Source organism: Antennarius striatus, chromosome 17 (assembly GCF_040054535.1).
Source record: "Antennarius striatus isolate MH-2024 chromosome 17, ASM4005453v1, whole genome shotgun sequence".
Lineage (NCBI taxonomy): Eukaryota > Metazoa > Chordata > Actinopteri > Lophiiformes > Antennariidae > Antennarius > Antennarius striatus.
In genome coordinates this window covers 14,470,148-14,493,357 of record NC_090792.1, presented here as the reverse complement: position 1 = coordinate 14,493,357, position 23,210 = coordinate 14,470,148, and the positions used below count along the sequence as shown (strand labels likewise).

General features: G+C 40.4%; 1 protein-coding gene across 1 annotated transcript in view; it reads left to right on the top strand.

Annotated features, from left to right (window-relative positions):
* Positions 1 to 3,927: 3,927 nt before the first annotated feature.
* spred1 (sprouty related EVH1 domain containing 1) overlaps positions 3,928 to 23,210 on the top strand; it is a 34,185-nt gene continuing 14,902 nt past the window's right edge. The window contains exons 1-2 of the mRNA XM_068339305.1: positions 3,928 to 4,614; positions 18,692 to 18,974. Coding sequence (XP_068195406.1) covers positions 4,583 to 4,614; positions 18,692 to 18,974 — 315 coding nt within the window. The 5' untranslated portion in view covers positions 3,928 to 4,582. The remainder of the gene's footprint in view (positions 4,615 to 18,691; positions 18,975 to 23,210) is intronic.

Here is a 23,210-nt window from a genome sequence, read left to right as displayed (position 1 = left end):
ATTTTTCTTTGCAATGCTCGCTATTTTCCTTCAATTCTTTCTCATTCTCCATCTTATTAGAATGTTTAATAGTCATCTGTAACTTCTACCCCAAACTACTCATTAATCCCCTCTATCCTGTGGGGCTGGATGATGATTACAGGGAAGCCAAGTGAAGCTGCCCAAATAAACACCCCTCAGGCAACAAAGGCCGGTCCACCTCACCCTAAACACAGCTTCCCTGGTTGGATCAGGTTTCTATCAAGCCCACGCACAACATGCAAACAATAGGAAGTAACAAAGTCTCGAGTCCTGAAAAAAAAATACAGCTGTGGCTAAAAACAATTTAGTTTCCCATTTTTGTAAATGAAACTGCAGCAAACGGGACAAATCTACTGTGAAGCAGATCTAGAGGGATAATTTGTTTGAAATTTAACAATTATAAAAGTGGAGTGGCATGCAGTGTTTTACCCTTATAACACATCTAACGTATGTATATATACAGCAATATAATACAGTGTAAAACAAAAACAACAGAGCTATAGACTCATTCTAGACATAGGTGTGGCACTCATCTTAGAACACTTTTAGAATGATCACAATCCCAGACGACCTTTCATCAAGAACAACCTGTCTCTATACTGTAAATTTGATATATTACATGCATGTAGTTAACCGCCAAGACATTATTTAAACAAGATCTCAAACAATTACCCTCTTGCTGCTTGAATAAATTTAAATATTTCTCGACATACAGTCTAATGATGACTCAGCAATGGAATGAATGTTTGACTTACACACTTGTCATATTCATATATACACACAGTAAGAAACCCTGAGAGAAAGAGAGAGAGAGAGAGAGAGAGAGAGAGGGAGAGAGAGAGAGAGAGAGAGAGAGAGAGAGAGAGAGAGAGAAAGAGAGAGAGAGCTGGAACAGATCATATAGTCAAACATGCCTGTGGGCCTTCACACTTCCTTCCCCTCCAGCCACTACACCTTTCCTGCTCAGCACCCTACAATTAGCATGCCTAAAAGTTGCGAGCTTCCAGGGCCAGGCTCACTCTAATCATAGGTGTGTATTGTTGTGTTCAGCTGCTCGGCCTTTAAAATCAGCACCTCTACAGTTTAAACCACACCTCAGCCCAGATTGCAGTGAATCCAATGACGTTGCTCAAGGTGTCCCACACACAAACAGGAGAAATTATCAAGGTGAAAAATACTCGGAAAACAATAATATTTTACCATCTAGAAAACCAGAAGTCTACACACCAACAAAAGTGACAAAAGGCTGTTATAAGTCACAAAATGGGCAAAATAAGAGAGGTAAAGAAAAGACAAGTGATCCTGAGATTAGGTTATTTACAAAGAGCTGTCATCAGTCATCTCCGGTCTTTCTCATAAGAAGCCCCGAGGTCTCTGCAGACCATATGGCGGCAACTACACAGACACTGAATTTCCTTTCCATAGTTGCTGTACAAAGAGAGTCCTTCACTTCTCCCTTGTGACCAGAGGCTGCTTGAGCTGGTGATCACATCACCTGTGTTCCGTGTTTGTCATCTGATTTTCTTAGGCAAACACAGGGAATGAATCTCCCGCGCTGCTTTGAATAAAAGTGGCCATGAGAGATGTTTTTTTTTTAAATTTTACCATAAACTAAATCAATTTGCCACTTCTGATCTCAAATCATCTCAGCATGATGCAGGGGGAATTATCCGTTCTTAAAATAACTCACACTATCTAGATCTTCAGCGAATTCTCAATTTGTTACACACAAATTGACTCAGGCTATGTTAATTTCAACATGGCTAAGCTTTCATTTAAGCAAAGTCAAGTGTTAACTTATATCTTGAGCCACAATACAACCACTGAAGTTCATGAGTGGGAAACATTAAATACACAAAAAAGCAAAATCACTTCACAATCCTAGAGTAAGTGATTGAGCTGATACTCCCAAGTGAAGAAATATCTATAACCTATACTGTATTATATTTTACAACATTTTCCCAAAAGTAAAGAAAGCTTCTGTTTGTGTTGGCTTCTGCTGAATGAGGTTTGTGTTGAACTACACACATCCTTAAAGCTTGTTAGCAATATAGGAATGTTGGATTGTTTTCCTTCTGAAAGAATACTGTGATGACCCGGATTACACTCACTGAGAGAAGCCAAGGGATGCCTCTGTTAGGTAAACATCCTGTTGCTGTTTTTAAGTACACTGCAGTGGGTCATGTTTGTTGTGTGAAAAACACAGGAAATGCTCATCCACATTTGTGAAATGAGAAAGAGGGTTGACTTCCTGAACCCTGAATGCTCTAAAGAATACAAGAATGCTTGTGGGAAAATCCGTGGTCATTGCTTTTTCTGCTCTATTTGAATCAAGGGACACTTTAGTTGTGGTCATGGTCTTGACAGCTGAAACCCAAATCAAAAGGGAAGAAGTGATGACAAGAGTCTGTATTTAACAGAATATAGTAGGTACGGTCTTCTGTAACATCATCACACAATGTGAAATATTACCTGTGTATGAGGAAGCATACTATTAGACTGGCATCTGTGATTTTTGTGAGAAATAAAATGACAGTTAACAACTGACCTTTGCATTTGGGTACCAATCAGGATAGCAACATATATCTCAGACTGAATGTGTAGTCAAATACCAAAGGCAGTGTAAAATATGTGTCAAGGCTGCATATGAGGGTCCTGCATTCATGGGTTATCTATATATAGCGGCATAGAGTGATGTTTTATATTGTCAGTAACATAAGGCTGTAGCAAAAGCTGCATGAAAGCCAGAGAAATACAAAGAAACTTCTCACACAAACATGCTGTCACTATGACAACCAGGCAGAATCATTTATCCTGATCTCTTGCCACTCCACACAGAGTAGAAATCCAATGGCATTTAAGTCTTACGCAACCAGGCCAATGATTTGCTCTGCAAGGCTTTTAACACATTTGCAAATAGGATTCATAGGAGCCTACATCTATTTTTGTGGTTGTTTCTCATTGTTTTGAATGTATTTGATCTGGAGGCTGTTCCATCTTACTGGATGAAGCTTGGGGTGCAAGGTGGGGCAGCTTTAAGAGGGCGTTATAACTAGACCTGCTTGTGTAGTTTTGTCCACTCCTCAACCAAATGTTCAAACATGTGAGCTCATTACTCCAGTGTATTTTGTACTAATTATATTTCTATGTATATTATATGAAGAATATTTACCCAATAAATCCAAACCCAAATGAAATTTTATGATGGAGGTCAAACTCATTCTTATTTAAAAATCGTAAGCTATAACCTTGCTATAACAACGCAAGATTAGAATGAAATAGACTGCATTTCAGAGAACATCCTCTTAATTCCCTTACCTGCTATTAAATTATCCTTTTTGATTTGGACAAAGCTTGTGCGCAATGTATTCTGATGTAAACTCTCTTTTACATTCAAACATGGCATTGCTTTAAAGGAGATTCGAACACGCTACAGTCAGTCGTTACTGTGCATTTTCCGACAATTTCGCTGCATGACTCTTAAAAAAAACTGGTTCGATCACAGTGAAATAGTTTAGTGAAAGGAAATAATAGCAATTGTTACAGCCTGTGTGTCAGCCCCAGTCCTTCCTCCAAATTATTTTCTACTTTGCGTGCTATCACACAGACGCTTCCCTCTTGTATCAATGCGTGATTGAAGGGAAACTTCTTTTGCGAAGTGCGGGCACTACTTTAGGATAACTTTGGAGAGAAACTCCCCTAATTTACCTTTAAAGGGGTCAAATTAATTACATTTTAGTGCAATAGAAGTCACTTTCCAAACAGATAGAATAGCTCGTCTGTGACTCGAGTCTATTTAATCGCGAAAGTGTTTTACTACGTCGCGGAAGGATCTATTTTCCTCAACCGAGGGTCGACACATCCGCCCAGTTTTCCGATGTTTCATTACCCCCGAGTTGAAAATGGAGTATGATTAAAGCAGATGTCCAACAACTTCACATGGGAATTTTAAGTTTAGGTGATTTTTTTTTTTGCTTAATGCGTCGGTGTTAATACTGAACAGACTTGGACCGTTTTTCGTTTTTTGTGTGCCCTTTACTGCACATTACTCGGACACGTTGACGGAGCAAACGCTCCACCAGCGCTTTTTCAAGTGTTGTCCTGGACCCGAAGTTAGCGAATGGATGCTCGACAGTCAACCACAAATAACCTGCCAAACGTTACCGTCTGCAGCTATTTCTGTTTCTGAGGATCTATTCACTTTTTTTTTTTTTTTTTGTGCAAACCGGGGATCTGTGTTGGGTTGAAGAAGATGATACCGATGGCCCATTTGTTGTGGTCGGATTTTACTTCCAGGGAGGATAAAATGAATCAACGGTTGTCATTCCTCCTCGCGATCTAACGTTAGTTCCAGGCAGCGACGCTAACGTTAAGCTAGCTCCCCTTGGTTCACGCAGGGACGCTTAGGAAAGCATGCCCCCGCCGCACATCGTTACCTACCATCCGAATTAGGGGTAATTTTTTATATGTGATCGAAAATGGTGATATTTGTGGTATTTTATCCCGCCGTCACTGCGTCGTCGATGCTATTGCTAGGATTTGGATCTCCGTGAGGAAAAAAATGAGTGAAGATTCAACAAATCCAAACAACGAGTGAGTACTCCACATACATTTACATCCACACGTATGGAATAATGTTGGACATGCTAAATCTTTTTAGAGATACGGACACACTCTTGTTTCCGATGATCACTTCCCGATGACATTTCTGACATTTCTGTTGTTTCATGATCTCACTTTTAAAAAAAATAAAAAAAAATTGCACTGATATTGTTTGGTTCGAATAGTTTTTTTTTGAACAAATATAAAGGTATTCTATGTCTTACGTTAAATTCGTAGTTGAGGAGTACATTGTTTGACCAGCAGTGACATAGGCCCGTAGTAAAGAAAATTATATTCACTAAAGTGGTGGGCGTAATTTTCAATTGCGAAAATATATATTAAGTAATACCATACGTAGATATATTAATGCTTGCTTGCATATAATTTATTGAATAGAACAAGTGCACAACCAGGATATTTATTGTTGCTTTAGGGATTGGCTGCTTTATGACCGATTATGAAGAATCGGTCGCTGTAGACACACGGCAGTAATGTAATTTAAAAATGATTTTATATTCGTGTCTGGTTCAGTGCATCCCGATCAGAAAGCGTTGTATTGACAATGTAGATGTTGGCCGCCATGATCTCTAAACATAATCATCCATTAAAATCCTGCAGACAATGTTTGCGTCTCAATCCAGCCTTTCATAAATCCTTAAAACCCTTCGTTGTCTATTACAGATATGTCGACATTGAAAAGCTGAAGATGCCTTTTTTTTCTCAATCGCGCTCATTTACATATCACAATCTCCATTCATAAAAAAAAAAAAAAAACAGTGTTTAAAAAGGCGTCACGTGGAATAATCGAAGAACGCACGAACGACATCTGGGCTGTATATATGAGGTGTTCTGGCGCACGTCGCGCCCATTTTAAGCGTCGTTTTTGGTATTGTTTTATGGGGCCGATCCCTTGTGTGCGCTTGTTGACAGTCAGTGAGAAATATCTGCTTCGGGAGGTGCTGCGGTCACATGATCCCCTCCATTCATAAAGTACCTGCCTGCCCATTCACAGCACTGTACACTGTTTCGCATTGCACCGACGATCACACAATGATCACATTTCCTGTATTTTTCATGCAATGCGTCACGCACACAACCTCTTCTCGATTCGTCTTTTATTTTGTATAAGCGTCGCACGTTTTATTTAAGCGATGATTCTTAACCATCTCCAGGGATTTTCTTGTTATAATGTATTTGTCACAGAGGAAGTCATATGCCCGTCTCAGCCATTCACGTTGTCATGGTTGAATGTTGTAAAACACACCCATGCTTTTCCTCATTCCATTTGACTGATCTTTTGTTTGATTGATTTAATGCTCGGAGATTGTGTCCTTGAAGGCGTCTTTTTTTTTCTTCTTTTATGTAACATATGTCATCTAATTCATTTTCATCATATAAGTCCTAAGCGAGTAATTTGATTCAGCCATTCACTGTTCTTGATTACAGTTTTTTTTAATACATTTGGGAACAATTTTAGTTGAAATCATCGAATAATCTAGCACTGTCAATGTTAGCGAGGACTGTCGACAGTCATCTGAAGATTTTTTCTTATTGGGTCAACCTTTAACGAGAGCAAGTGCAGTGAAATAACACCATTTCAGAATTTGCTGAGACTATGCAACAACCTCAGGGACTCCTTGAGGCCTCCATTGTCTGCAGATTATCAGTGGTATGTGAGGTGCAGTACACGCTGGATTTGTTCTACCTTGCACGATAGCATGTTTTTACCATTGTTGCATGAATCTACCACCTATTTGGTTGTTCTATGATTCATAGTAATGGAGCGAAAAGAATACTGAGCAGTTTATTTTTGTTTTAAAAGAGTCTCTTTCATGAACTATTTTTAATGAGATTGCTCATCACACAAACATATTCAGTGTGTTTTTCATCAGGTGTACAAATCACAACGTTCGTCACAGTTGTTCATTCATTTATACAATGTGACATGATATTTCCTTTCTATTGGTAAGATAAATATAGATCTTTGATGACTCACTTGCTAAATCCAAAAATAAAATAAGCCTTTTTCTTTATCAAGTGGGAATGTTGGTATACCTTATTTGTTATCTTTCAACCACATGCCAGTGTAATTTCCCTTGCCTGGATTTTTATTTGATTTGTAAATCTCTCCCCAAAAATTACCAGGCCATAGAATCAGAGTGGTTTTGCCTGACAAGCTTGCACACACACACACACACACACACACACACACACACACACACACACACACGCACACGCTGCTGAGAAAATGTTACCTGGCCTTCATCCTCAAAGTTGAAATGAAAACAAGGTACATAAAGCCTTGTTAAATTTTTGTTTGCCTCTGCATTTACATTTGTTTTGGTGTGAAGAGTGTGGTGTGATGTAAACCTAATCGGAATAATGCAGACAAGGATTACGTTCTTGAGATTTTTTGAAAATATGCGCAACCAGCCTCTGCGTCCAATGTCACATCTAAAATATTTTTCTCAGTGATGCGGTAGTCAGTTGAGATACAACTGTGCTGGTAAACTTTCTTGTCTTTCTACAACTGATACTACTGGTCGACATTAATGTGTATGATTATGAATGTCAATAAATAGTTTCAATCCTGTTATGCCTGGCTGAGCCAAAATCCTACTTTTCTGGCTTTTGGAAAAAAAGATTTCTCTTCAAAAAATTTAAGAACATGGCGGGACATCAAGAGTTTCTCCATCCTCAACTCAACTGTACCGTTAGAGATTTGAAGTTGACTAGTGCTTATTTTGACTTTTGTCTTTTGAAGGTGCGTTGAATGCATATTCCATGTTTACATACAGTATGGCCCCATTGTTTAAGATTCCTGCAGTTCTGTGGCATTGTCTGTTCCCAGTCATGTGATCCATCTGTGAATCCTTTCTCTGTGTTTTCTTCCTATCTGTGTGATTGATTTGACAACCCAGTGTTTTATCTGCCAATGTGGGTGTCGTGATCTTATCACCTGAGGGCTGTTTTGAACTCCCATTCCTGTTGCAGAGCTTTCCAAACACATTCCTTCTAAACAACCCCCATCATGTCCTGAAACGACAAAAGGGAGAGAGCTACTTCAGCTGTTAGGACTAGTGCTTTATAGCCTGGGTAATTGCCTATATCCTGTGGGCCCTTATGTTAAACTAAATAATTTGCTAGACTTTTTTTGCAAGTGGTATTATTTGGAATTATTGCCAGTTGTTGAATATAACTTCTTCGAGTGTTTAGCTTTACTTGAGCTGAACAGGTTTTATCTTCAGATGCATCTTACTCTGGACAACCTGCTGAGCTGAGAAAAGAAATGGTTTTGCTTCTGTATTCTTTTGGGGAAGTTTTGCTTGAGACCACAGTGGTTTATGGAGACTGTTCAAATGTTGTGTTTGACATATTGGCTGTTTAATGTATCACATTTGTTTTCTGAGTGATACATTCTTGTAGACATAACAATGTCATGACATAGAATATCTCTCGTAGGTTCACTGTGTTTGTTTGGGCCGAAAAATTGCATGGTCGTAGAAGGTACTTGTTATGCAAACTTATGCCCCATTATCACTTTACATGATCCTCTCTTCATACCATATGGCTTGGACCATCTTTAGAGGGTCAACAAAGTGAACATGTTTTGTATAAATCTGAACTGTTCCATTCCCATGGCCTGATTTGGGCTGGATTTGGTATTTTAAATGTTGGCTACTTCCTCTCGATAATTTTCATTTCCTCTTTACACAGGAGTGAACATAAGCTGTCGTAAACGTCAACAGTGTGTTTAGACCATATTTCAAGCAATTGTATTTAGTTTCATAAACCCTGACAGGAGATGTTCCTGATGATCAACTTTTGCAGACATTTAACTTTAAATGAGAGAAAGCAAAAAAAAAAGGAGAACAGTTGCACAATATATTGTTTCAGCATTGTCATCGCAATGTGCCCATTTGTAACTGTTACATTGCAGGATATGCATTGCTAAATACGCTAAATCAGCTCAGTTTATTCCAATATTTCTCCAGTAATGTGCAACCATACTCAGAATTGAGCAGTTAGCTGGAATCAAAAAAGCAAGTGAAATATAAAAAAAAAATTGTATTCATGTAACAGTTAGCCAGTATTGGTAACAGTAGGTACACATTGTCAGTGTAACCTATGATATCCTATGGATATCATAATAGTCACTAACTAATCCACTGTAGGTGGCAGCACTGTTGTTTTGGGGTGAGCGATTGGCATATGTTATACCAGAAAAAGACTGGAAGAGACAGAGAATAGCAAAACTTTGAAAGTCGGATAAATTCAGTAGCTCACACTCCTAGAGAAAATGTTTTTTGGTGATTTGGGGAGAAAGAGTGTTGCAGACGTGAGAAAACGTAGCTGAGATCATGGAGAGGATGAACAGATCGAGGTTCGAATCAAATTACTTTCACTGTAACCTCTGGACCACAGAGAGCTGCAGTGGAGTGCACTAGATTTGCTATACCTGTGACAGCAATAATTTAAAAAAAAACCATTTGTTTTTGTCCATTGTAGAGGTTGAATATAGTCATATATCCCTAAATAATTTATGTTACTGTCAAAGGCCCTTCCTCAGTGTTGTTTTATAGGAGGAAACCACCATTTATGTTTGAGTTATCACCCAAAAAAATTTTATTTTTGGCGTCAAAGTCACTTGATATACCTTTTTACAAAAAGCTTGCTTTCTCTTATTTATTTTTTTTTGGTTAAGAACTTTTTTGGTTTTTGGTGAAACCAACCAATGCTCTACTGCTAATAACTAAAGAATGGAAAGTGGTAGAAACAGCCTAGCATGGCAATCAAATCCATTTTTTTGCTCCAAACTTGAAGGTTATTAGAACAAAGCGGAAAATAAATTTAATCAAGTAACATTTCATGGGTAGTTTCTTAGTAGACTCTGTTGTCTCTGACCACTGCTGGAGAAGTAGAAGAAAGACCGTTAAGCAGGACGACAAACAATACCGTTGTCATTCAATTTAACTTAAATGTAATTATACCCCATCCTGTGGCATTTATTTGGAGAATTTGTTAAATGTATTTGAAAAAAATGGATAAATAATCACAGAAACCAGTGTTAGATTGATTTATACAGAGATGGTTAACCTTGATAATCTTTTAGCTTTTAACCCTATTTTCCAGTGGTGCATGGATTGGGACAATTAGAAATGGAATAAAACTGTTCTTGGCACAGCAAGAGAATCATAAGGTCGGTTTTTTTGGAAGATTAGTGGACAATTCATATTGAGGGCTTTCTGGATGTACAGCATTTAAATATAAACTACGTGTTAATTTGTTTGTTAGCTGTTCAGTCTTTCAGAGTAATTTTCAATTCAAATTTTAATTCTTAATTGTTCAGACCTCATCAGGTGAGGATGGCTTACTAAAAGCCCAGATATGCTCCCTCTGTTGAGTAAACAAATACTTGTGTCAGTATATCTGTCAATGCCTACAAACTTTCTTACATCCTTTGCATTGACGTCGATACTAGTAGTCTGAGTCCCTTTTTTTCTGCTTCACATTTGTCTTCATTATCTTGATGCACATTAGTCATGCCCTGCTTGGTTTGTAGCAATGCTGCCCTTGGTTTTATCAGTAGTATTGCTTGAAATTGAGCCTAATTCTGAAAAAAAGAAAAAAAGAATATGGAGGTACAGATAGCTACACACATATCCAATGTAAATGCATCTTTACTACACTTGTAAATTGTAGCAACTGTACATCTTTACTTGACCTGTTGTGCTACCATTTTTGTCACCATCTTCTGATAACACAAGCTCTTTATGATGAAGAAGCAAATTAGTGCAAGCAAATTTGCTCAAGACGTCACACTTCTGCAACGTTGTGTTCTACATGTACAACAGGTGTTCGATTACTTTATTATACTACTTCCCTTTTCTTGTTGCACATGTGGAGAAGGCACAATACCATCCACGACTCCAGTAAATTATAGCCTAAATGCTGAGGACGATGGTTGCATCACTCAATTCCACCCTTTTAATGAATCTGTTGTCCAATCAAAGGCTGTGTTTCTGACTTGCATGTGTAACATAATTGAGCTCTGACACATGGTGAGGTGAAATAACGGGAGATTGGTCTTTTAATAATGACCTCAGTGGCAACACATAGCAGTAGTATTGTGATCATCCTCACAGCTCAATATTCTGACTCCATCACCATATTGGCATGATTGAAATGGTCAAGATGGGCCTTGGATGTTCACAAACCATTTTTCTTCCATGCATTTTACGCGAGTATCTGCACATTGATTTCCTTTCAGATGCATCCAGGAGTATGAACACTGGGCATTGTTGTGAGCTTCTTACTGAAACTGGCCTGAGATTCTGTGAGACTACAGACATAAAAGGAGAGAGATGTAAATCCTATAGCATGGGCCTTTGGGTTTCCATACGCTTTAACAACAGGAAGTGGGTTCTGTGTATACATCTGTGAACACACATGCACACACACACGCACATACACACACACACGCACGCACACACACACACACACACACACACACACACACACACACACTCATGCGTTTATTTATCCACAGACATTTGGCATATGTGTGTTTCTGGAATAGATGGACCCAGATGCTACCAGAATGGATTTATGTCATAATATAGGAATGGAGAAAGAGGGTTTATCATGTCCAGTTTAGAATATGGTTATTGGTTGGTTCCTCTGTCTTAGAGGCAAAGATGCTGTGGATGATTGTGAACCTTTTTTTTTTCAAGTTGGAAAGAAAGCTTGATTTCTGAGGTGATGTTAATGTTTATTATAGTCAACAGCAGAGCTTGTTGTGATGGATTACAACTTGTCAGAGCAGTTTCTATCTACATCTGTAGGCTATCATCATGGTTTGGTGGTTTGTCATTTCCAAGTCTCTCCTGAGTTGTTTGGATAGTTTCTTTGACAGTCAAGAGGGCTGTCCTGTTCCCTCAGCTTCCCATCTTCCCCATCGGTCAAACAGACAGGTGGACCCTCAAGTCCCTGGGGGTTACTTGTTTTGACGACAAATGCGTACGATGCCACTGCAGCGCAAGGGTTTAATTTTCCAAATATTTGCATTTAATTAAAATAATCTCAGTTTGTGGACTTGATTGTTTCAGATTAGTTTTCTGGCGCTGGATACACCTGTGAGATTCTTTTGTTTGTTTGAATATTGTTTTTTTCAGGGCCAAGCCAGGAATAGATTTTGGTAGGGAATCCAGAGTGAGTAGGCAGATTTTCCGTTAATTTTTTGTATTTTCACCCACTAACTGCTGCTGGCTATGACACTGTTACCTGAAGCGACTACGATTACTGAATTTGTTGTCATTAAGTGGCATTTCTGTGAAAAGATGGCAATGAATTTGAAGTGAAGGTTCACTGGGGAGAAGCAGCCGAGTCTGCTTGTTCTGTTTTTTTTTTTCTTGTTCTGTTTTATTTTACTGAGTCAGTTGGTAGCTAAGCTGGATGTTCTTGTGAGGGAGATGACTCACTAGCAGCCTGAGGTGTTGAGTGGAGATAGGGCAAATTTCTCTTTCACTTCTCTTTCTATAGCCTACATATTAGTTTTCACTGCAGCTATTGTTGCAGGCTCGTGATGCTGGCTGCCTGTTGGTGCTTCTGCAGGTTTTGTCCCATTATTAGTTCTGTTTAATTAATGACTTAACAGACAGCCACTTCAAAAGTGTGTTGTTCTGGTATTATGTCATAATTTGTACTGCATCCATGCTGGGTCATGGCGGTGTTGTTTTCAGTGAGTCCATGCACTTGAGTTTGCCACTGGTTATTTAGTTGATTTGAACCGTGGCTAATTCGCCAGCTAGTTTGAACCATTCAGATTCGATGCACTGCTGGAATTGATGGTCAGGTCCCAGATTGCATTTTACTCATATCATCAATGAGGTGTGATCACAGTGAAGCAAACTGGAATGCCTGTCTGCTTGCAAGTCTAGATTTGAGATGCCGTTTGGTACTTTTATTTTACGTTTTGCTTTTTTTTTTTTACACTAGACGGAAATATGTTGGACTACATTTTTCTATATTTAGACTATGTCCAATGATTTGATATGTGTCCACTACATTATGTCTATGAACCGTTTAGATCTTGGCAACTCGATTCCATTGAAAATTTCCGAGACTGAATTTTAAATCATGCCAACTCTGCTAAGGAAATGTGAAAGTAGCTTATTTTGGACATGAAAACAGCTGATGAAAAAGGACGAATAATTAGTAAGCAAAGACTTGTAAGTACTTTTTCACACGGTCTTCCATTCTCCCTCTACTTTCCTAGAGATTGCTTTCCTTTTGGAGGATAATCTATAAAATCGGATTGGGATAAGTAGCTTGTGTTTATTTCCCAATGATATTTTAATGATCCCCACCTCCATCCACCCTTCGAAAAAGTCCCATAGACCAAAGTAACCTAGTGAAGCTTGACTGAGCTTGACAGCCTTCCTCCGATTTTGATACAGGGGCGAAATTGGGAGGAAAACGGGCGATGGAAAAAAAGAGGAGGTGGTAGGGGGATTTTTCTTCTCTTTTTAATGCTAATGAAAGGAGGAATGGTTCTCCAGCTTTTAGCTTGCAGAGTGTGTCTCCCTTGCAGCATGCTCCGCTGCGTGGACATTGTGGGAGGACAAAACTCCAGGCCTGGGATCCAATAACGTGAAATTTCAGCAGAGAAGCAGCCATTGTGTAGAGACAGGCAGCCGGGAAGGGGTGGGGTAGAAGGGAGAGACGGAGTGGAGGAAAGGGAGGGCGATTTGGCGAGCCCCCAGGGCTCAGGCCACATCCTTTCTCCCTCTCCTCCTGCAATCCTCCTCTTTCCCTGGTTCTTCCCCTCATTTCTTTCTTTCTCCCTTTCTTTTTACATTCCCCCCACCCAGTCATACCCCTGTCCCTACCACCCCTACACTTCCTCTGGGGTGGGAAGCCCAAGGCTGAGACAGGAGTGAAGCATGATGGCATAGTCAGTGAGCCATGGGCAGCAGACAAATGGTCACTTTGTCGACTTAGGAAATGGTTGTCCCAGGATACCCCTTCTCCACCATACACTGGATCAGTCTGGTGAACACATGCTCTCTTCTCTTCTCTTCTCTTCTCTTCTCTTCTCTTCTCTTCTCTTCTCTTCTCTTCTCTTCTCTTCTCTTCTCTTCTCTTCTCTTGCCTTGAATTTATCCATTCTCACATTTAAAACAATATTACACTGAAGATGATTCTTCTTATGGGACAGGTTCTCCATCCTCCATGCAGCTTTATATAACTCACTATTTACCGTACATCACAAGAGAAGAGCTGCATCAAGCAATTTGTCTAATTATTGTGGTCATCTATTTGGCAGCATTACTTTGTTAGAGTGTTCACTCAGCTTAGATTCTGCTGGTGATTGAGGTTATGCCAAGTTTGGAAAGAGAAAAGAACATTAAATAGAACACTCCCCAAATCTATCTAAAAAGTAGATTATGGACTTCAAGATCGTTTGCAATCTAACTGGGTCTAACCGTCCACCCCAACATGAAGGCTACACAGGCTTATGAACATTACGCTACATTCAAAGGCCAATGAGAGCTGTTGACTGTCACCTTTGTCTCCACCCTGCACCGCCACCCCAATAGTCCTCTGTTACACTCTTACCCCTCCCTGTGAAAAATTTCTCTCCTGCTTTTGGTCGGAAATGAAGTCAGTCATCCAGCACAATAACTCACAATAGTTTGAAATAACGGGGGCTCCTTTCTCTCTATCGTCGCTCCCCCACCCCCATGTTTTGCACCTCTCCCCTCAAGCCAGCTGATCTGTTTCCGCTCTCAATTGTGTGTCCAGTGTGCTCCCAGCTACGGCGTGGAACCCAGCCATTAGCCCCTTTTTAAACAGCCTGTCCAATGTGGAACTGTTGTGCCTTTATGGTGCCCGACCAGTCCGTTTAAATGCTGTAAAGCCAGCAGTGGCGGTATAGTAGCAACACTGAATCGACATCTTTACAAAAGACCAGAGCCAGCTGGGCAGTAAACGGTGCAAAGGTGCGATATTTTGACAGTGGGTTATGGGTTGGAGTCATAACTGAGATTTAAAGAACCGGCTCGTAGCTGTTAGCAGCTAACTGAAAAATAATCAACTCAAACTGTTGTCAAATCTGTAGGAAAATTTGCTTGCATTCTGATGTTTTTATTCAGTGTAAATAAACAAAGGTGACGTAGAGACAGGTTGTCGTTGTGGAGCTATTCTGCAATCTCTGTTAAAAAAGGGGCTTTTGTCTACGTCAACCCAGTGTGTGCAGTTGAGTGTGTGCATACGTGTACACGCAGCAAGTTGCACTCATTTCTTTCTTGGCTTTTTTTTTACCATAAAAACAAGATTTTAATTTGAAGAACTGATGTGATTCCCTTGTTTTAAGTATTTGGTTACATTGATCGAATGCATTTCTTTTTTAGTTTCGACTTTAGTTTTTTGTCTGCAGGTTTCAGTCGTGTATTATTATTGTATTATCAGCTATTCAAATACAGAAATTATCGGGGTTTTTTTACGTGTATCTCTTGCTCTTACAATGAGGCTAACATAAATGTTTTAAGCTGCAGCTTCACACATACAAAGTCCACTTCACTTCCTCTCTGGGCCCTGCCCCCTTCCCTGCAAGTGTCATGGTTGCTGGCATGTGTGTGATGGTGGGTCTGAAGGGTCAGGCCCTGGTCATTGTGCCCTGGTCATGCCTGAGTGACACCACCGCCTGCCTTCTGTTCACCCCAGGGACCCCTGCCTGATTGACAGCCCCTCCTGCATCCATCATCAGCATCCTTTATTGGGGGCCGCCATCAAGGAGGTTTAACAGCAGCAATACTTCTCTCATTTATTGCCTGCTTCATGGCTTCAAAATACACATTTCAGCTGCGGTCGGGATTCTTGTGTGTGGCTATGCTTGCTTGTGATGCTGTTTTTATAATGTAACCACAAAAGCTGCTACCTGAAAGTTTGGAGAGGAAAGTCAATTGTGTTTTTCTGTCTATAAGCAGTCTGTCACAGAAAGCTGATTTATGTTATACATGATTGGCCGGTCCCAAAATTGCCCGTAGGAGTGAGTGTGTGCATGGTTGTCTGTTTTTGTGTGTGGCTCCACGGTGCACTGGCGTCGTGCCCGGAGTGTCCCCCGCCTCACGCCCTATGCCAGCTGAGATAGGCTCCAGCTCCCCGTGACCCGCCACGGCGGATAAAGCGGCAGAAAATGAACGAAAAAAATGAATGATATGATTTCAGTTAATAAGCCATAATGTTGGTAATTCAGTAAATCTGTTGCGGTACAACCCTACTATCCATCCTTAATTGCTCATGTTTCTTTAGTTTGCTGAATAGTTGCTTATTTCTGTTTGTTTTACTCATCGAGTGGCAGAAACATGTCCTTGGGAGGTTGTTGATTACTGTATAAAACAAGTAAAAAACTTCCAGTGGTGGCCTGTCTCTCGTTTGCCCTGCGACTGACAGGGCTTGTTGAGGACATAGACAGTTTGGCACCTGAACAGGCAGCAGTGACGACAGTTCTGCCAAATTTAATGTCACTAACCCTGGAAATGGGGATCTATGCATTTAGCTGATTAAACCTGTTCTTGTTAGTTGGGGTTAGGGTTATCCTTTTAAACCCATTATCACTATTCATTAAAGTACATATAAAAGCTGCTTCTGGAGCCCAGTGTATGCAGAACATCAACCCAATTCAGTTGGTGTATAGCTTTCCTGTCATTTACAGTTTAAGTGAGTAACACCATAAAGAAGTTGAGTTACGTGCAAACTATCAAACAATCCTGGTCAAATGTTTGGAAAAACAAGAGTCAGTTACTCATGTTTAAGAAGCTGATTAACTTCTATTGAGAAATTTATGTCCAAATGACTCGTTGCTCTGAGGGAATTCATTCTTGTAAAATACAGATAATGCAGATATATTCCTGAAATACAGATTTTATTACTTTCTGGTTAGTAGAACGGTTGGGATGATACATTTTTCTTTTGTCTGGAAAAGATGTGTTTTTTTGTCAATAGACCAGAATGGAACAGATTCTTTAGTGTGGTTTACAAATGTGTTCTGTGAGTATACTGCACTGTGACAAGGAGTGTATCAAATGCTTAACTTGAAGAAAAGCATGGCGTCCGATTTAATTCTTACTAGGTCTGGTCTAATTGCTAACCAATAATCCGGGGAGTTGTATTGCACCAGTGGTGTGGAGGGTTAGCCTTGTTAGGGAGGCAGCATGCAGCTGCTCTTCTTCGAGAGCAGGGTTGCATCAGTCAGTGGTGCTTTTCTCCCCCCCAAACTTTCAAGCATGTGCTCTATTGTCCAGCTGATCTGCAATCAGCTGTGAGTGTTTCATAATAGCTGCAGGACTTATGGGAATTTATTCTATTGATAAAAAAAAAAAATCCTGAATGAAAGGTTTCTTTTTCTGTTTTAAGTGCTCAATGAACAATTTTTTCTTTTGTTTTGTTTTGATACTGAATGTATGGAAATGTAATAATGTTATGAGCCTGTTTTGTCAAGAGAAGTACTGAATTTCAGCTTTGATTTTTTTACTTTTTTTTTTTTAAAGTAAAGCTTGCTCAGGCATGGTGACAGTCATTTTGTTACTGACACTTTTATTATTTATACCTATGGGGACACTAAGGTTATTCTTGTGCACCTGATAATTATAGAGCTTTATTTAATTTATTTTTGGTACATAATACAGTTGAGGTTCACTTTTCAATAACCTGAGGGTTTCAAAAATTCCTCTCGTATTTAACCATTGGGGAACCCCCCCCCCGAAACATTCTAACCCAGTGATGTCATTCTTTTTGGTCAACCCAGACATCAGCTGGAATGAAGCAGATAACAGGAAGACATCCAGCTGTCAGTCTTTACTGTTTTTTCCCATCTCAGATCTTTTCCCAGTCTTCAATATGTTACCAGGAGTTTACAAAATGCTGGCCTCAGCATTTTGTAAACTCCGACCTTTGTCGTTTCCGGTGGCCCAGTTCAATCCATGTTATCTAATAAGGGAAACATCTGACTACCTAGCGAAGGGACGAGTCAAAGGAGGGGAAGGGAGACTGAAATGGTATGATGGATGGGTAGATACAAATAGTTTATGGACTTAATAGTATCAAAGTATAGTAAGCAAAGTATTTAAGTCAGCTGTATCAAAAAAAATATCTCAGAATATTGAAGCGATTCATAACGCTGTGAATAAAATCCCACTCTCTTCAAACTTGTTGCTTCATTTGAATCTCATGTCATTAATGTATCGTAAGTAATTCTTATGACACAAGAAAAATAGAAAAGTAGAAAATTAACCTCATAGGAAGTCAAGAAGGAGGGTGATGTAAGCTGAAGCACTTGCCACGTGTTGTGAAGAATAAAACCACCTGATTTCAGGGGAAAGGTTGCTGATCAGCAGTAATAGGAGCCTGAACTTGGCTACTTGGTCAGTCACCCCCCCAGGTTGAGGTTAAACATATACAGGCAGCTTTGTGCTTTAGAAAGCACACACAGTGGAGTATTACATCATGGACTAAAATCAAAATATGCAGTTAATCCAGAGGTCAATCATCAACTTTGCTCCTCCAGATTCTATTTTTAGATTGTAGCAGAGTTTAGGCTTGTTTCATGTTAGTTGCTGATTTCACTGCCCTAATGTCCTCATGGATTCATTTGGTGTGTACAATACTGATCCGGCAGTAAGTTCTTGTGCAAAATGCCGGGTGATGAGTTCTGGAAATGTCACACAGATTTGATGTGTACATTTAAGATCTGTTTTCTCATCTATGTCGGCGTGATGCGTTCACCACCGCACATTCTCACTCCATGTTGTTTCAACTTCATCTACTACGCTAACACTTGTTTTATAATATCTTAATTTAATGTTTTTGTTTAATATTTCATGAGAGTTTTGTAATCCAAATGTTGTTAGATCATCAGAAAATCATTTTTTTTCAAACTGATCACTATTGATTTTGTTCACTGAAAAAAATGTTTTCCCTTTGCTTCTTCCCTCGTTTTTTCGTCCATCCACCCACCTTGTCCTCCTCCCTTCCTGCCCTCCTTCCCTCCCTTCCTCCTCCACAGTGACAGTTATGCGCGTGTGAGAGCAGTGGTCATGACTCGGGATGACTCCAGTGGTGGGTGGCTTCCCCTGGGGGGTGGAGGCCTTAGCTGTGTCACCGTCTATAAGGTCAGCCGGGCGGAGGACAGCAGCAGCACCCACAGTGGAGGCAGCGGAGGAAGCAACAGCAACCTTAGCCCCTGCAGCCACAGTCCCAGTTCCAGTCCCAGCCCCAGCCCTAGTCCCAGCCCCAGCCCCACCGCTGTGGAGTTCCACATCAAGGGGGAGAGGCTCAAAGACAAGTTGGTAAGGGAAGCCCAAGCTCATACTGGTGCATGACATCATCCTACGCAACATAAATTAATGTTAAAGCTAAACAAGATGGTACACTCTCTCAGACTCCGCTTTGTCTCTCTCTCTGCCTCTCTCCCTCCCTGTCTTTCTCTCACTCACTCACACACGCACCCAGGAACACACACAGGAAGTAGTTGACTGGCTTTCCTCCATAGAGCAAGTATCTGAAAATAGGAGCAAACTGCGTGATGCTGTGATGCATGATGATATCATCACAGAGAACGGCAGATTACCGAGGAGAAAGGATTGTGGGATGAGGGATGTGAGAAAAACCAAGTGCTTGGAAAAGGGACCTGTGTGATGAAACGGGGCTAGAAATTCATATTAAGCAAACTGGACACATTCTAAAATCAGCGAGGACTTTAAAAAAGAATGCGGGAATTTATTAAAACAAGATAATTCTTTATTATAATAGTTGCATTTAACAAATATTCTTGGTGTTGATCGACCTGGTTTTAATTGATGTAGGTATGATTTGACAGTGCTCCATTCAGAGAATCCAGTGATATGTAATTGTCACGTAACCAAGAAATTCATCCACCCTAAATTTAGATACAAAAACCAGGAAATATTTTTTAAAAATGTTAAATTTAAAATCAAACAAATATTTCAGCCGAACAATCACAGAAAGCTAGGTTTTAAAAAATAGAAAAAACCCCCATAATAAATAAATGAACACCTCAACCTAACCTCGACTTGGATTTTAAAATACTGACTTTACACCAAAGTTAGGGTGTGTATGCATTTTTTACTATCTGATATCTATAATATTTGAACCTAAATCAAATGTCCCGACTTAGCCTACATTATCTCACATGAACTGTCACTTAGAAATGTATTGCACTTTCAATGTCAGATTTGTTTGCATATCAGTGTGATCCATCTATAGATCCAGTATCTGCCCACTTCTTGGAAACTGACATTTCTGTCTAGAAAGGGATTCTGAATGAAAAGTAGTGGCTGTCCTCCAAGCCTCAACTTGTTCTGATAAGTTCTTTTTTGACTTTACTAAATATATCGACATCAACATCTTGTAAACAAGAACACAAATGCTTACAATCTGGAAAGTGGCAGCTCATTGTGTTTCCTTTAATTCTGTAGATTTAATCCTTATGGCTTTTGCTGTCAATCTCATGACTTTCTTGTCGCAGGCTCATTTTGCATGTAGATTAACAGATCTGGCAGATGCACTTGATTAATCCTCGTCTCTGGTAATGAGAACGTGAATCTGTGAGAGGATGGGAGAACGATCCATCGGATGTCAGGAGACCAAAGAGGCCACCGCGATTCGGCATCTGGTGACCCCTAGAGAACCGACATGGGAGAATTGTTACAAGGGGGCATCTAAATCACCTGTTTTTTTCTTTGACTGAGCATATTTTGCGTGTTTCGTATTTATGTCATGCTTTCATGCATTGCTATCCAAGTATGTGTGTGGCACAGGAAAGGGCGTGACGGGAAGGCTGTTCAGACAGGGCATAGACGTAGACTCACAGACCTCAAGAGCTCTTCTGAGATGTGGTGAAACATTCACTGTCACCACCAGAGTCTACCCTGGGCCACCACAACAAACATCCAGCCGTGCAGTATGTATGCCACCCAGGGATATAGAGCTGACATCAACAGCAACACTGCTGAGAGTCAGAGGGTATCGGAAGGAGAGGTGTCCGTGGAAACAGGAGTAACAGACAAAACCACAGGAATATGTGGTAATAATGGTATAATGGTAGTGTGATATCTGTAATTGTTACCGCAATGTTGTCTAAAACAGTAAAGACCATGGTTTTTGTCTCAGAGGTGAATGAAAAACCATGAAGTATGCTGTCCTAGAGCGCCAAGAGACAAGATCCTCTGAATGTTTGAAACGGCTGAGATTTGTTATGTCTGAAACACAGAACAGGAAACTGCACCTCTGTTTTCGTAGACGTATTCAGTCATTGCCTCTGTTAATATTGCTATTTTGAGCTGGGCAGAATACACCCCCATTCCCCTTACAGAATCATGAACTACAAGGAAAGGAAAAAGATTAGAGACACAGTTGTTGTGAAATCACTAAGGCCGCTACGATTTTGGCCGCTACGAATGATGCGATTGGGGGTGCATAAGATATGAGATGACTCGGGAGGAATGAGACGCGAGCAGGAAACAGAGGTGGAGCCAGATAGACGGGAGATGGAAGAGGTGGAGGGGATCTGTCTATAAACGCAGTGATGCGGCACAGAGTGTACTGGTGATGACTCAGCTGACTCTCCATATAGCTACCAATCACTCTCCTACTCGGCGCCCTCCCTCCTCAGTCTCTCTTTTTCTCACCTCCTTTTCTCTCTAATTCTCTGACTCTTAAAAACCATGGCTCTAATTGGCTGGTGATTACTTCCAATACCCGCTCTAGGATTATAATAAATCTCTGTCTCAGCTGTCTCTTCCTGTCATTCACAGTCTGCAACTCCACCTGATCTATACAGATGTGACTCTGATGTGACTTAAGTAGAATTGTGAACCCTTTACCTCGGGGTCAAGAACCTCCTCGATCCTTCTCCTGCAATCCTTGTCATGTCATTGTGTCTTTGTGCACTGAATTATGTTGTATTAGCTTGAACGAGAGTAAAATGTCTAACAATAGCAACTAAACCATTCAAAATTAAATTATTTTCCTTTCATTTGTATAAAAAACAAAACAAAACATAACAGATGAATGAAACAAAAATATGACAATACCATCATTATTTCCAGTTTTCCACCATTCAACGTTTGACTGGAGCTTGTTTAGGACTTCAATCTGGTTGCGTTTAACCTGCTATAATAGTAGATTTAAATTCACCTCTAGCGCCACCGACTGTTCATGTCTCGAGGTGGTTGACCTTTCAATGAGCATCTACACCGCGGAGTACATTTTGGTTTGCAGCCAAATGGAAAAGAAAGCAGAGCCCGATGTCTTGGAGGAAGTTTTTTGTTTACATCAAAAAGGTAACTGTTCAACCGCTGGTACTTCAAACCAAAAACAGAGAAGATCTACCGTCATAAAGCCGGTCTAAATATAATATAATATATAGTCTTCCTGAGTTGTTTCCTTCTCTATTATCCTATTTGTATATATATATATAAATGTATATAAAACACTGACGTTTTAATAATGGGACATTGAAGACAACAATTAAATTGTAGTAAACAGAGGTAAAAAGGGGTTTTTGTCTCTTTTCCCTCCATTGCTGCTCTCACTCTGTCTCCTTGCTACTCTTACTCTGTCCCTCTCCCCCTCTAATATATCCAGTCTCTATTCTGTTTCCATTTCTTTCCCTTTTTTTTAGTCTGGGTGGCTCCTCCTCTCTTTTCTCTGCACACAGTGTGAATGTGGTGTTAAGTATCGTCCTTGTTGCAACTGTGATACTTCCTCCTGCTTTGGCCTCACTGTGCGCTCACCTTACCTGCTCCGGCTCCATTCAGTCTCGCCTCCACAATCAGCCCCAGAGGCAGAGCAGAACCCCCTCAACTCCCCTCCGCCCACCCCAGATCCTCCTCGTCACCTCATCCTCCTCCAACGCTTCCCTCTCGTCCACTGGCTGTGGGTAAACACACCAGCCTGAACTTTGCCCCCTCTTTTCTTGTGGAAGCAATGCAACACTGACACAAGGACTGACATTGGAGACGCGTGCAGAAAAATCACGTTGCTGTATATTTGTGTAAAAATCAGCTCAAACTTCAGCTTCAAACATTCAGAATGAAATGAAGACCTGTATATACCCTCTGTGACACACACATTGCGTATCATCAACCTCATGCACACCCTCCATGCATCAGCCTCTTAAAGTATGCATGTTAACTGCTGTCTGGATCAACAGCGATCCTTGCCGTCTGTTTTCAGATGTTGGGCACTGGCTTGTGACAGACGTCCTCTGATGAGGGATTTTCAATATGAGGATGCGCAGTGTAGTACTTGGGTAATTGAGCTTTTCATCACACAGACTCTGAGCTCACACACGTTCTCTCGCAGATCGCCACGCACACACCCTCATACATTCACACCCCATTAAGCCACCTCTCGTGCACGTCAGTATAAAAACCTCAAAGACTGTAATGGCCATCTCTCATTTCATTTAATCTGCCTAGAGGAAGGCCGGGAGGCGGCCCAGTAGCCCTGATTAATAATAGGCTTTGGAGACAGTTTCTCTCTGACACACTTTGGCTGCC